This window comes from Hyla sarda, chromosome 6 (assembly GCF_029499605.1).
Source record: "Hyla sarda isolate aHylSar1 chromosome 6, aHylSar1.hap1, whole genome shotgun sequence".
In the NCBI taxonomy this organism is placed as follows: Eukaryota; Metazoa; Chordata; class Amphibia; order Anura; family Hylidae; genus Hyla; species Hyla sarda.
In genome coordinates, this window is record NC_079194.1 from 136,975,944 (window position 1) to 136,992,447 (window position 16,504).

Here is a 16,504-nt window from a genome sequence, read left to right on the forward strand (position 1 = left end):
TTCCCCTTCAAAAAATAAAATAATAAATCATATCTTACAACAGAGTACATAAAACGGAAATTGAGATATTGCACTTTAACCCCAAACAGTTTATGCAGTTTTCACACAAAGCAAAGCAACAGTATGTGCTTTTTAGATGGCTGTAATAACTAATTATTACGTACAAGCTACGTAAACAGCTATAAAGTATATGTATAAAATGCAAAGTGTAAAAATAAATAGCAGTATATAGTGCGACCAAATAGCTTAGTGTAACCCCAATATGCAAGATTCAGCACATGAAATTACGTAATAAGTTGACAAACATATTGGGGGAACTAGTAGACCAAACAAACATGGAGCTAGAGTGCAGGTTGCAGATCAATGTTAGATGTTAGAAAGATGTAACACCGTCACATGCACTCCAAATGATAAAAAAACAGCCAGAAAAGATAACCATACCAGGGGATTCCGCCCTACCCCAACGCACATTCTACGCTCCTTTGTCAGGGGGTAGGAATGACACCACCCAAACACCCATAAATATGTATAAAACCAATGAAGTATCCCTCATTTAGTCAGTAATATGAAGCAGTGGTGTGTGTACTGATGCCAGGCGTACCCTGTAGCAGGAGCATGTACTCACAATAATAATGGCTGCAGATGGCAGAGCGCACATGCATCAATACATTAGTTCTGCACATGAGTAATGGACCCAACATAAACCTAGAACTGTCTCACTTTTCTGCCGCTGTTTACAGATATTATAACTTTCATGTAAGGCATATGACCACAACGTGTATTACATGTACCAGCAATAAAAGGGTATGTGTACCAATAATATTCTTTAAGGATCCAGTAGAGAAAGAGCAAATAAGAGGCAGACTACCTGGTCACAAGAGGGTATAATGGCAAAATCTATAGCAGCAGGATAAAATCAGCTATGAAAGGGTTAAGTCTTCACGCTCACACTGCTCTGGTTATTCTCAGCCTACGTAGGGACATTCCTGTCTGCTCCCAATCTGCGCAAAGAACCTTTTATGTGCAAAAACGTGTGTAAAAGTCATCCCTGCCCAGAACTGTGAGGAAATGTTTCTAGTAGAGAAGCTGCAGAAGATACTGTAACAAAGAACAAGTAAAACCGGTCACTTCTTAGGGTTGGGTACTGCTGTGTTATAATGAGACAGGAGGTGATAATGTACGGACACCTGCTCATCTTTACATGTGACTGACAGCAGAACAATCCGAATAATACAAGTCCTAATCTCTTGTGTCTTCAGGATGAAAAACCAGAGAAGCAACCACCAGCCCTGAGCCAGAAGGAGACAGAGCAGATGATCAAGGATTATAACTCAAAGATCAAGAGTAACCTCTTTATGAGCATGGTACGCCCAACACAGGGGCTGTCGCAGGCGAGATGTCATATGACAACTGATGAGGGCCACTCAATGACTGACAGGGGACCACACAATGACTGACACTCATGGGGGCAACATTAATAACACTTGCTGCCATGGGGCGACACAATGACTGACACTGACTGACAATGCCTGACAGGGGCCACACAATAACTGACACTGACAGATTGGGGGCCATATGATGTCAGAGGCCAAATCATGACTGACGGTGCAAGAAGATGATGGACACTGCCTGACAACACTGATTGGAAGCAGGTCACATGGTTAATGACAGGAGGCCATTGACACTGACTGACACTGACAATATGCCAAATGTAGAATAACAGGAGGCCAAACAATGAGTGACACTGACTGCTGAGAACAGGTGACACCAGTAGGTAAACCCCCTACAGAGAACAGAGACTAATTCAAGGGTGACTGTTGAACTTGTTCTGGTATTAGGCCCTAATAAGGCCTACAAAAAAGTAATGTGAGGAATCATTAGTATAGCCTTTTTAATCTGTCTTATATCTGCTGACCACTGAACCTGCTTTCTTACTTTTAGAATAAAGATGGCTCGTACACTGGCTTCATTAAGGTTCAGCTGAAGCTAATCCGCCCAGTTTCCGTGCCAGTAGCTAAGAAGCCATCCTGTAACCATGAGCGAAGAGGAGCTGCACGATCCCAGCAAGTGAAGCGCAGAACCTCCTTCTACCTCCCCAAGGATGCCTCCAAGCACCTGCACCTCAGCTCCCGCACCCCAGCCAGCGAAGTCATCCAGGCTCTCCTGCGCAAATTCACTGTTCTTGATAATCCCAGGAAATTTGCATTGTTCCAGAGGACAGAGAAGGATAGTCAAGGTGAGAACCCAAAAGAGTTGCCATAAACCATTCCTACATTTGCAGAAGCTGTAACACAATTATCATAGGTGGCTGCACCTCTGTAATATATGAACGTTTGCAGGAGGTGGTAGTGAAATGACCCCCGTAGCCAGCAGAATTATTCATGCAAAGGGGCAGAATGGGCACTTTGATATTAATATAGCTGTGTGATATTTCTTGCAGTTTGCATGAGAAAAATCTCAGATGATGAAGAACCTTTAAAGCTGCGCTTGTTGTCCGGGCCGTGTGAGAAGACTCTGAGCTTCATCCTGAAAGAGAACGAAACTGGGGAAGTTAATGTAAGTTACAGTGTGTGCTTCTTCCCTCTCTCACTATGAGTCTTCACTATCACTTCCTTCATTCTGTGGTCTTCTTGGACTGACCCCTATTTCTTCATAGTGGGACGCATTCAGCATGCCTGAGCTGAAGAACTTCCTGCGCATTCTCCAGCGGGAGGAAGAAGAGCATATGCGGCAGATCTTGCAACGCTATGCTCGCTGCCGGCAGCAGATGCAGGAGGCTCTGGCATCACGTACCCCTGGCTGAAATGCAGTCTGTACCTCCAAAGGAATTGAGCGCATGAAGACTGCACGACTGATCCATAGGACGCGTGTGACTGGAGACTGAATGTGGGAGAGCTACGGCCCGGGGGCGGCAGAAATCCACTCCCCCCACAGAATACATGTGAGTGAGCGGAAGAGAGAATGTGTCTGTATGGGACACGAGTTGCTGCATCTGTCTGGGTGACAATGCACCATGTGGTGGACAATGACACTAAAGGGACGTAAGCATCCCAGTGTACCCTGACTTGTGGTTCTGGTGGGTACAAACTTCATAAGGCAATGCTGTGGCCATATTAGCAGCTGGAGCACAGGATGTCACTGAGCCAATGAGCTACCTCACTGTGAGGGTCAATGTCAGGTGGCCTGACTCCCTGCGTTTGCTGTCTGTTTCCTGTCGATTTTATATGTTTATATGTGTTACTTTGCACTAATAAAGCCTTGTGCTATTTTGGCAACTTTTATTTTAGTCACTTGTTCTCAAAGCTCCTTGCCTGTAGAACTTCACATGATCCCACAGCCTCTGGTTCACACATTTTTACTGTTGAAGCTCTTGTTTTCACTATACTATGTGCATTGATATCCAACTTCATTTCAGGAGTGTGTCTGTCACCAAGGGGCTTCCAACAGAATTGTGTATGCAGCTCTGGATGTGACTGGAGTATAAGACATGATGTAACAGGATCAGCGCAGTAGAATTAATTTGATTATTTATAGATGGAAGCTGTGAAATGTCTTCAGGACAGATGGTGACCGCACATCCATGAGAAGCCACATCTAATGAGAACTCCCCCTCCCCAACCGATGGAGAAGCTTCATTATTGCAGAACAGTCTGGATCCATTGAGTCACTTCCTGTAGATCTCATGTACAGTTTATTCAGAGGAAACGGCTCATTCAACCTGAATCATAATCTTTAAAACAAATGAGCATGTACCGTATATACTCGAGTATAAGCCGAGTTTTTCAGCACGATTTTTCGTGCTGAAATCGCCCCCCTAGGCTTATACTCAAGTGAACTCTCCGCCTGTCAATCCCTTCATCAATGGTCTTCAACCTGCAGACCTCCAGATGTTGCAAAACTACAACTCCCAGCATGCCCGGACAGCCATCGGCTGTCCGGGCATGCTGGGTGTTGTAGTTTTGAAACCTCTGGAGGTCCGCAGGTTGAAGACCACTGCGGCCTTTGTCATCATCCAGCCCCCCCCCCCCCCCCTTTTGTTTTGTACATCGTCGTCAAGGCAACTACACTAATCCGGGGCCGGGCCCGAAGAGCGGAGAAGAGGCCCCCCCTGGTGAAAATGGACAGCCCGTAATGACTAATCCTCCCCATCGGACGGTCCCTGCAGCATGCAGCATAGATGGCCCGGACCAGCTCACCCTAACTTCACGCCGAGAGGAGGTGAGTACAAAACAAAAGGGGGGGGGGGCTGGATGATGACGAAGGCCGCAGTGGTCTTCAACCTGCGGGCCTCCAGAGGTTTCAATACTACGACACCCAGCATGCTGGGAGTTGTAGTTTTGCAACATCTGGAGGTCCGCAGGTTGAAGACCACTGGTGAAGGGATTGACAGGCGGTGATGATGAAGGGGGGGGGGTGATGATGACGGGGGTCTGGATGATTACATGGGGGGATGATGTATTTCCCACCCTAGGCTTATAGTCGAGTCAATAACTTTTCCTGGGTTTTTGGGGTAAAATTAGGGGCTTATACTCGAGTATATACGGTAATTTAAATATACAACTTTCTTTTTTTGCAGTTATGCTCCTATATCTTGTTGCAGTTTAACATCTAAGTACATATTCATATTATTATATGCTCTCACTAACTCATATACATACATACATAAAAGCAATGTGGGGGAAAATGACACGTTTAGCTGAAGATGAACAACAGTGCCCCCACATAACAGTACAGCTACGTAATAGATCACATGAAACATTTACAACAGTGCCACCACACTGCCAGCTACAATACTGCAGATCAGTGCAATATACAACAGAACAGGCTATGAGGGTACTGCACATCAGAACTTTATTTAAGTACAGAAACACAAAGCTGTACTAAGATTGGGGGAGGGGGGTGAGTGGGGTTAGAATACCCACAACTGGCACCTGAAAAAGACCTTGTAAAACCACACGTGTGTTGTATGTTGGGTGGACAGGGGCTTTTTAATTTTTTTTAAATGCATTTTCATGATTTTTTTTTTCAGATGGTAACGCCCTCCCTCATTTAGTCTTCATTAACACTGTATTGTACTTGTGCTTTTAGAATGAGTTTGTTTAACAAGATTGAAGTGTTTTTTTTGTTTTTGTTTATTTTTTTTTAGGTGCTATAAAGGGATAGAATTATTTAGGAGTTTATTCTAGTGAGCTAATTTTTTTTTTTTTTTTTTTAGTAAGGCCTACAATGGAAACTGAACATGCCACTTCTTTTTCACTTACATAAAATACTGTAAACAGTTATACAATACACTGCACTACCTATATCTGTAAGTGTAAAACCAGCAATCATCCTATTGGGCCCTTGCAGGCTCCCATTCTTTAAAAAAAAAAATGGGGGCACCAAACTGCTGTGAAAAACCTCAGCACCTCAGTGAAGTGACAAAGATGGTGAGGGGACAATAGGAGCAAAAAGGTGGTGGACACTTAGATGCCACAGGCAATAGCAACTGAAGCACCTAAGTGGTAAACAGCCTAGATCAAAAGTTTTTCAAATCCTGGCTGTTACAGCAGCACCTTGGATGTCATTAGACAACTGAACACACTTTATATCTGGCAAAGGACACCGATGCAGTATTTAGACTAGGGCCCTGTGAAATGGTGGTCACATATCCAAAGGCTGCTGTAAAAAGTATTATGGGTGGTCTCTAATGGGTTAAAAAGGACCTATCAGCTTTCCAGACATGTTTGTTTTAATATATATATATTTTTAATTCTGGATTGTGGTTTTTAAGAGTTCTACATTAAAAACGAAAAACATGGTGAAACGGTTAGGTCTTGTAGAGGGTTAAGCGCTGCAGGGACCCAGTCGCTTACTGTGTCTGCGTTGTCTATATAAAAGGATAAAAATAACTGGGAACCATGGAGATGACGTGTGTATATGAGCACAAAGGGGAACACTCCTGGGCCTCCAGTGCTAATACTCAGCAGGTCTCCATGAAGAGAAATGGAAGCAGACTTGGTCGCTGCAAAGATGTTGGCACTTACTGTATATAACACACAAATAAACCTCCTTTACCACACATTATAGCTGCTACTGTCAGTGAATGATCATTGTTAAAAAAGGTCCACAGGAAGAGGAACACAACTTATCCCTTATCGACAGAATAGTGTCCCAGTGGTCAGACCCTCCGTAATCTCCTGTACGAGGGCCCAGCTCTCTATGAGAAGTGTAATTCACTATAATACACAGCATATAAAAGATATAACAGAATGCCCAGAGAATGAGAGGTGTTCTATAAATAAAATGCAGTTGTCACGATTCGGCTGGCTGGAGGTGGATCCTCTGTGCCAGAGAGGGATTGGCGTGGACCGTGTCGGTGGACCGGTTCTAAGTTGCTACTGGTATTCACCAGAGCCCGCCGCAAAGCGGGATGGTCTTGCAGCGGCGGTAGCAACCAGGTCGTATCCACCGGCAACGGCTCAACCTCTCTGACTGCTGAGATAAGCGCGGTACAAGGGAGTAGACAAGAGCAAGGTCGGACGTAGCAGAAGGTCAGGGCAGGCAGCAAGGATCGTAGTCAGGGGCAACGGCAGGAGGTCTGGAACACAGGCTAGGAACACACAAGGAAACGCTTTCACTGGCACAATGGCAACAAGATCCGGCGAGGGAGTGCAGGGGAAGTGAGGTATAAGTAGGGAAGTGCACAGGTGAAGGTACTGATTAAAACCTCATGCGCCAATCAGTGGCGCACCGGCCCTTTAAATCGCAAAGACCCGGCGCGCGCGCGCCCTAAGGATCGGGGCCGCGCACGCCGGGACAGCACAGACGAGGAACGGGTCTGGTAAGGGAATCGAGATGCGCATCGCGAGCGGGCGCGTCCCGCATCGCGAATCGCATCCCGGCTGGGAACATTATCGCAGCGCACCCGGTCGGCAGGTCTGACCGTGGCGCTGTGAATAAGAGAACGCTGTGAGCGCTCTGGGGAGGAGCGGGGACCCGGAGCTCTCGGCATAACAGCAGTGAGTATGAGAGAAGTAATATAATACATAGGGTATGAGAGGTGTAATAATATAATATAATAAATAGCGTATGAGAGGTGTAATAATATAATACATAGTGTATGAGAGGTATAATATAATACATAGTGTATGAGAGGTATAATATAATACATAGCATATGAGAGAAGTAATATAATACATAGTGTATGAGAGGTGTAATAATATAATAAATAGCGTATGAGAGGTGTAATATAATACATAGCATTTGAGAGAAGTAATATAATACATAGTGTATGAGAGGTGTAATAATATAATATAATACATAGTGTATGAGAGGTGTAATAATATAATACATAGTGTATGAGAGGTGTAATATAATACATAGTGTATGAGAGGTGTAATATAATACATAGTGTATGAGAGGTGTAATAATATAATATAATAAATAGCGTATGAGAGGTGTAATATAATACATAGCATTTGAGAGAAGTAATATAATACATAGTGTATGAGAGGTGTAATAATATAATATAATACATAGTGTATGAGAGGTGTAATAATATAATACATAGTGTATGAGAGGTGTAATATAATACATAGTGTATGAGAGGTGTAATATAATACATAGTGTATGAGAGGTGTAATAATATAATATAATACATAGTGTATGAGAGGTATAATATAATACATAGCATATGAGAGAAGTAATATAATACATAGTGTATGAGAGGTGTAATAATATAATATAATAAATAGCGTATGAGAGGTGTAATAATATAGTGTATGAGAGGTATAATATAATACATAGCATTTGAGAGAAGTAATATAATACATAGTGTATGAGAGGTGTAATAATACAATATAATAAATAGCGTATGAGAGGTGTAATAATATAGTGTATGAGAGGTATAATATAATACATAGCATTTGAGAGAAGTAATATAATACATAGTGTATGAGAGGTGTAATAATATAATATAATACATAGTGTATGAGAGGTGTAATAATATAATACATAGTGTATGAGAGGTGTAATATAATACATAGTGTATGAGAGGTGTAATATAATACATAGTGTATGAGAGGTGTAATAATATAATATAATACATAGTGTATGAGAGGTATAATATAATACATAGCATATGAGAGAAGTAATATAATACATAGTGTATGAGAGGTGTAATAATATAATATAATAAATAGCGTATGAGAGGTGTAATAATATAGTGTATGAGAGGTATCATATAATACATAGCATTTGAGAGAAGTAATATAATACATAGTGTATGAGAGGTGTAATAATATAATACATAGTGTATGAGAGGTGTAATAATATAATACATAGTGTATGAGAGGTGTAATATAATACATAGTGTATGAGAGGTGTAATCATATAATATAATACATAGTGTATGAGAGGTATAATATAATACATAGCATATGAGAGAAGTAATATAATGCACAGAGTATCAGAGGTGTAATATAATATATGAGGGATGTGTGTATGTATATGTGTATGTTCCAGCATCACTTCCAAATGGCTGGAGATATTTTGATGAAACTTAGTACAGTGTTCCCTCAACATATGATGGTAATCCGTTCCAAATGAACCATCGTTTGTTAAAACCATCGTATGTTGAGGGAGCCGTGCAATGTAAAGTATAGGAAGCTGTACTCACCTGTCCCCGCCGCTCCGGACCGTCACCGCTGCCCTGGATGTCGCCCTCCATCACTGTTGCCGCGTCCCTGACGCTCCAGACGTCTCTGCTTTCCCGGGATCCTCGCTCTCCGCTCTCCATCATCTCGTCACTACGCGCGCACGCCGCTCCTATTGGATGACGGGATGGCGTGCGAGGCGACGTGATGACGATGAAAGAGAGCACCAGCGATGGAGGGGATCGTGAAGAGGACGCTCCGGAGCCCCGAGGACAGGTAAGAGACATCACCGGAAAACACGGGGCACCGTAAACGGCTATCCGATTGCAGCTGAAGCAGTCTGCACTGCCGGATAGACGTTTATGTGATGGCCCCGACATACAAAAGTATCGTATGTTGATGCTGCCTTCAACATGCGATGGCCTGAGAGGCCATCGTATGTTGAAATTATCGTATGTCGGGGCCATCGTAGGTCGGGGGGGGGGGGGGTCACTGTACACAGGTTACTTATACGTTAAATAAAATAACAGGATAGTAAAATTAACCCTAACCCACCCTCAGTTGCCAAGTTTCATGTTTTTATCTAAAGTCCCATGCAAGTCTATCGGATTTGTGGTTCCTTGTTCCACAAGCTCCACTCTGCATCTCCAGTGAGTGTGTTGGTCCAGCTTGCAAATCACGCCCCTCCCGCAAGCCACCTCTTTCTATTTTCAGCCCTTTTTTTGTTTTGCCTCAAGGTCGAAAAAAACTAAAATTTTGCCCAACATACCCATATCACAGATCCTTCAATCACAGTCTCTTCATCACAACTCAGTCCCACCTTACTCCACAAGCTTCGCATCTCCGGGTAAATATGTTGGTCCCACTTGCAAGTCATCCTCTTCCTTTTCTTCTTCATCCACCTCAGACTGCCATTACAACTTCTTCCAGCAAAAACTTCCATCTCTTCAGCATATCAAGGACAAAAATTGTAGACTCCGCATTTTTCTAGTGCCCTCCCACCTCTACACAATCTCCCTATGTATGGGCCCCCAAACTGTAATAATATCCCCCTTGGTGTCCTGCACAGTAAAAGTAGGTATCATAGTAGGTCCCCCATTAAGTAGGTATATCCCCCCACAGTAGGCCGGTAGATAATTCTAGCAGAAGTAAGTTCCCTTATTAGGTTGTCTACCCCCATAGGCAGGTATATAGGGAGGTAGGTAAATACATCCTTAGGTAGATAGAACAGTCCCCCCCCCCAAGTAAGTAAATAAGTTGGTTGATTACTTGGTAGATATGTAGCTAGGTAGCCAGGTATTAGGTAAGTAGCTATGTAGATATGTAGGTATGCAACTAAGTATGTAAGTAGGTAGGTAGGTAAATAAGCAGGTTGGTAGCCAGGTAGGTAGATATGTAGGTAGGTAGCTATGTAGGTTGGAAGCCAGGTAGATATGTAGGTGCGAGGATAAAAAAAGAGGAAGAAAACAAACTTATACTTACCACATGTCCCACAAAGCAATCTCCACCAATCTTGCACTTTGAGAAAGCTTTCAACTGTATGTGTTTGTGCGCATACAGGTAAAAGCTGCGCTCACTTGGCTGGGGGTCCTGGGCAAGTGTCCTGGATTCTTCATTAGTGTAGAGAGGCAGACTGACTCTAATGCCTGGCACTTGGCTGTGCTGACCCCACCCCCATAGGCGTGCGCACGGGGTGTGCCGGGTGTGCACAGGCACACCCTAATCACCGCGGCCGCTGCTGCAGGACTTTATTTTTTTTTCTCACTACTAAACGCCAGCCCCACCGGACATCGCCGACATCACCAGCCCGACCCCCCATCCAGCGCGGGGGCTGATGGGTCCGGCGTCAGTGCGCACGGCTGCACATGACGTCATGACGCACGCGCGCACTGTTTCTGTAGAGCCCGCACAGGAGAGGCCCGCTGCCAGGGCAAGGACAGGAGAAGCCCGGGCCCCCAGCTCTGGAGTCTGGGCTGCTGGAGAGGGCGGCTAAGGAGAGAGAGGCCGGTAAGTGGCTGCTGACCTGCTGCCATACATGATGGCGATGTAGTTCTGAATTGTGAGCCTACATTATGTAGGCTCACAGCTCAGGACTATATCCCCATCATGTATGATTGTGACTGTCTATTATATGTAGGCTCACAGCTAAGGACTACATCCCCATCATGTGTGATTGTCTATTATATGTAGGCTACATATAATAGACAGTCACAATCATACATGATGGGAATGTAGTCCTGAGCTGTGAGCCTACATATAATAGACAGTCACAATCATACATGATGGGGATATAGTCCTGAGCTGTGAGCCTGGGCATGTGTGGTGTGGTCAGGGCATACTGGGAGTTGCATGCTGGGAGTTGCAGTTACTACTGTAACGCCCAGCATGTCCTGATAGTATCAGGGTATGCTGGGCATTACAGTTAGTATTAACTGCAACTCCCAGCATGCCCTGATACAATCTCGGTCTACTCTGCAGCTGTCCCAAAATTAGTTTTGGGTCAGCGGCAAAACCATAGGCTGCATCAGCCTGATACAGTCTATGGTTTTGCAGCTGACCCAAAACTACAACTCCCATTATGTTGCACTATACTCCTGAGTCCTGGGGAAGCAATGCATTAATTTTGGGACAGCTGCAGAGCAGACCAAGAATGTATCAGGGCATGCTGGGAGTTACAGTTACTATTTGTAATGCCCAGCATGCCCTGATACAGCTTATGTTTTGCAGCTGACCCAAAACTACAACTCCCATTATGTTGCACTATACTATAGTATAGGTTATATGGTGCTACATGCTGGGGGGAGCTGTAGTTTCGGTTCAGCTGCAGAGATATAGGCTGGAATCTGGATCAAGAAATTTCCTTGATCCAGATTCCAGCCTATATCTCTGCAGCTGAACCGAAACTACAGCTCCCCCCAGCATGTAGCACCATATAACCTATACTATAGTATAGTGCAACATAATGGGAGTTGTAGTTTTGGTCACCATATATTGTATCAGGGCATGCTGGGAATTGTAGTTTGTAACTGCAAATCCCAGCATTGCATTCCTTTAAGGAATGCAATGCTGGGAGGTGCAGTTACCAACTACAATTCCCAGCATGCCCTGATACAATCTATGATGACCAAAACTACAACTCCACACATCTTGCACTATATAGGAGTACAATTTAGATTATGGTGCAACATGCTGGGAGTCCTAGTTTTGGGTCAGCTGCGGACTTTTTCAACCAATCTGGTGCAAAAAAAAAATGTAATTTGGAATATTCCCCCCTCTGTGCCCCCATCTTATAGTAAAAGCGTTCTTCTGTTTGCCAAGTAAAGAAAAACATGAGTTTTACCATTCAACTTACTATTTTTTTTTCAAATCCACATGAAATGCATCCCTATAAACACCGACCACCAAACATACACACAAGTGGGAGGTCTAGTCAGGGCTGGTGCATGGATTTTTTACACTCTAGGCAAAACCTAATTTTGACAACCCTTTGGCTCCGCCCATTGAACCCCTTGGCAAATATAAGATCAGCGGTAGAATTAGTCCCGTAAGCCTCATGGTAAATTCTAGACTTGTCCTCCTCCCTACAATTATAACTATACTGCACCTAATGTGGGGGAACTGTACTGCACCTAATGTGGGGGAACTGTACTGCACCTAATGTGGGGGAACTATACTGCACCTAATGTGGAGGAACTATACTGTACCTAATGTGGGGGAACTATATTGCCAACCTAATGTGGAGGAACTATACTGTACCTAATGTGGGGGAACTATACTGCCAACCTAATTTGGGGGAACTATACTGTACCTAATGTGGGGGAACTATACTGCACCTAATGTGGGGGAACTATACTGCACCTAATGTGGAGGAACTATACTGTACCTAATGTGGGGGAACTATACTGCCAACCTAATTTGGGGGAACTATACTGTACCTAATGTGGGGGAACTATACTGCACCTAATGTGGGGGAACTATACTGCACCTAATGGGGGGGGGGACTATACTGCACCTAATGGGAGGGAACTATATTGCTCCTAATGTGGGGGAACTGTACTGCGCCTAATGTGGGGGAACTATATTCCACCTAATGTGGGGGAACTATATTCCCCCTAATGTGGGGGAACTATATTCCACCTAATGTGGGGGAACTATACTGCACCTAATGTGGGGGAACTATACTGCACCTAATGTGGGGGAACTGTACTGCACCTAATGTGGGGGAACTGTACTGCACCTAATGTGGGGGAACTGTACTGCACCTAATGTGGGGGAACTGTACTGCACCTAATGTGGGGGAACTGTACTGCACCTAATGTGGGGGAACTGTACTGCACCTAATGTGGGGGAACTGTACTGCACCTAATGTGGGGGAACTGTACTGCACCTAATGTGGGGGAACTGTACTGCACCTAATGTGGAGGAACTATACTGTACCTAATGTGGGGGAACTATACTGCCAACCTAATTTGGGGGAACTATACTGCCAACCTAATGTGGGGGAACTATACTGTACCTAATGTGGGGGAACTGTACTGCACCTAATGTGGGGGAACTGTACTGCACCTAATGTGGGGGAACTGTACTGCACCTAATGTGGGGGAACTGTACTGCACCTAATGTGGAGGAACTATACTGTACCTAATGTGGGGGAACTATACTGCCAACCTAATTTGGGGGAACTATACTGTACCTAATGTGGGGGAACTATACTGCACGTAATGTGGGGGAACTATACTGCATCTAATGGGGGGGAACTATACTGCATCTAATGGGGGGGGGGAACTATATTGCTCCTAATGTGGGGGAACTGTACTGCACCTAATGTGGGGGAACTGTATTCCACCTAATTTGGGGGAACTGTATTCCACCTAATGTGGGGGAACTATATTCCACCTAATGTGGGGGAACTATACTGCACCTAATGTGGGGGAACTGTACTGCACCTAATGTGGGGGAACTGTACTGCACCTAATGTGGGGGAACTGTACTGCACCTAATGTGGGGGAACTGTACTGCACCTAATGTGGGGGAACTGTACTGCACCTAATGTGGAGGAACTATACTGTACCTAATGTGGGGGAACTATACTGCCAACCTAATTTGGGGGAACTATACTGTACCTAATGTGGGGGAACTATACTGCACCTAATGTGGGGGAACTATACTGCACCTAATGTGGGGGAACTGTACTGCACCTAATGTGGGGGAACTGTACTGCACCTAATGTGGGGGAACTGTACTGCACCTAATGTGGAGGAACTATACTGTACCTAATGTGGGGGAACTATACTGCCAACCTAATTTGGGGGAACTATACTGTACCTAATGTGGGGGAACTATACTGCACCTAATGTGGGGGAACTATACTGTATCTAATGGGGGGGAACTATACTGCATCTAATGGGGGGGAACTATATTGCTCCTAATGTGGGGGAACTGTACTGCACCTAATGTGGGGGAACTATATTCCACCTAATGTGGGGGAACTATATTCCACCTAATGTGGGGGAACTATATTCCACCTAATGTGGGGGAACTATACTGCACCTAATGTGGGGGAACTATACTGCACCTAATGTGGGGGAACTGTACTGCACCTAATGTGGGGGAACTGTACTGCACCTAATGTGGGGGAACTGTACTGCACCTAATGTGGGGGAACTGTACTGCACCTAATGTGGGGGAACTGTACTGCACCTAATGTGGGGGAACTGTACTGCACCTAATGTGGGGGAACTGTACTGCACCTAATGTGGGGGAACTGTACTGCACCTAATGTGGGGGAACTGTACTGCCAACCTAATGTGGGGGAACTATACTGCCAACCTAATGTGGGGGAACTATACTGCCAACCTAATGTGGGGGAACTGTACTGCCAACCTAATGTGGGGGAACTGTACTGCACCTAGTGTGGGGGAACTGTACTACTAACCTAATGTGGGGGAACTATACTGCACCTAATGTGGGGGAACTATACTGCCAACCTAATGTGGGGGAAATATATTTCCATCCTAATATGGGAGATTTATACTGCCAACCTAATGTGGGGGAACTATGCTGCCAACCTAATGTGAATACACAAATATAAAATTGTACTATTCTGATCCCTATAGCACTTTTATTTTTCTGTATATGGGGATGTATGAGGGTCATTTTTAGCGCTGTGATTTGTAGTTTTTATCGGTACCATTTTTTTTTTTTTTGCTTTTTAGATATTTTTTATGGTATTTGAAGTGACCAAAAATGTGCTAATCTGATTAGTGCACTATTACGACTTTTGGGACCCCACTTCTGATTTTGCCCAGGGCCACGCTAAGCCTAAAACTGGCCCTGGATCCAATCCTCCTACACTATGCAAGCAGGAGTGCGTGTGTGTGTGTGTGTGTATATGTATGTGTGTGTGTATATATATATATATATATATATATATATATATATATATATACATGCGTGCGCGGAGTGAGTTTGTGCTTTAGGGTGCACACCCTAATGCAATAGGCTGCGCACGCCTATGCCCACCCCCCAAGCCCGCCCTCCCCGGTAAGTGTAAGCAGCACAGCACAGCGGTAGTGGTGCCTCTGTATAGTGTCCTCCTCCCCCTGTAAGTGTAGACAGCACAGCAGGGAGTACAGGCTTTAACTTTGAAGGTTACTGGAATAGTAGACTTGCTACACACAGTCATCAGTTACACACACACACACACAGACATCACTTACATACATACACAGACATTACACATACACACACACACAGACATCACTTACATATCTTACTGGTCTCTGTCCTCTTCCCCTGTGCAGTGAGGCTAAAGGACCTGCTGTCATGTGACTCATTGGCAGGTCCTAAAAGCACTTTCCTACATAGATCAGTGAAGGGTGAAGAGTTCCTGCAGTGCACAAACGTAATAGATATGTGCAATGACATAGCGACCAGGGTGCAGGGGGTGCGGCCGCCCCGGGTGACACCAGCCCGATGGGGTGACACCATGCCGCTCAGCACCCCATCCCCTGTCTTCAGCTGGGATGTCACTCGTCAGGCCACTGCCGAAGAGAAGCACTGCACAGGCCAGGTGAGTGTGTGTGTGTCGGGGGGGAGGGACTATATAACCTAATGTGAGGAACTTGCTACCTAATGACCTAATGTGGGAAATCTATGCTACCTAATGTGGGGAACCTGCTACCTAATGTGGGGAATCTATGCTACCTAATGTGGGAAAACTATGCTGTGGGGAAACTGCTGCCTACCTACTGCTTCCCCCCCTGGCAGTAGCACCCTTATCATCCACCAGCAACACCACCCCCAGCAGTAGCACCCCCATTAGCAGAGCCTGCTTGTGGATGATGGGGGTGCTATTGCCAGGAGGATGATCCTGCCGATGGATGATGGGGGTGCTACTGCCAGGGGGGGGGCAGTAGCACCCTCATCATCCACCAGCAACCCTCCCCCCCCCCCCAGCAGTAGCACCCCCACCAGACATGGATGATGAGGGGTGCTATTGCTGTTGTGGTATTGTATTCAGAGGGTGCACTGTATGGCAAGGTTATAGTCAGAGGACGCAGTGTGTTGTAGTATATTCAGAGGGTACAGTGTGTGGTAGTATTAAATTCGGAGAGCGCAGTGTATGGTAGTATTGTATTTAGAGGGTATGGTGTGTGGCAGGTTTATACTCAGAGAGTGCAGTGTGTATTATATTCAGAGGGTATAGTGTGTCATAGTATTATATTCAGTGGGTACAGTGCGTGGTATTATATTCAGTGGGTACGGTGTGTGACAGTATTATATTTAGAGGGTACAGTATGTGGCAGATTTATATTCAGAGGGTACAGTATGTGGCAGATTTATATTCAGAGGGTACAGTATGTGGT

General features: G+C 44.8%; 1 protein-coding gene across 2 annotated transcripts in view; it reads left to right on the top strand.

The window, feature by feature from the left end:
- RASSF1 (Ras association domain family member 1) overlaps positions 1 to 3,273 on the top strand; it is a 63,732-nt gene extending 60,459 nt beyond the window's left edge. For both annotated transcript variants that reach the window (XM_056525177.1, XM_056525178.1), the window contains 4 exons: positions 1,260 to 1,364; positions 1,942 to 2,236; positions 2,441 to 2,556; positions 2,657 to 3,273. In XM_056525177.1, coding sequence (XP_056381152.1) covers positions 1,260 to 1,364; positions 1,942 to 2,236; positions 2,441 to 2,556; positions 2,657 to 2,803 — 663 coding nt within the window. In that variant the 3' untranslated portion in view covers positions 2,804 to 3,273. The remainder of the gene's footprint in view (positions 1 to 1,259; positions 1,365 to 1,941; positions 2,237 to 2,440; positions 2,557 to 2,656) is intronic.
- The last annotated feature ends 13,231 nt before the right edge of the window (positions 3,274 to 16,504 follow it).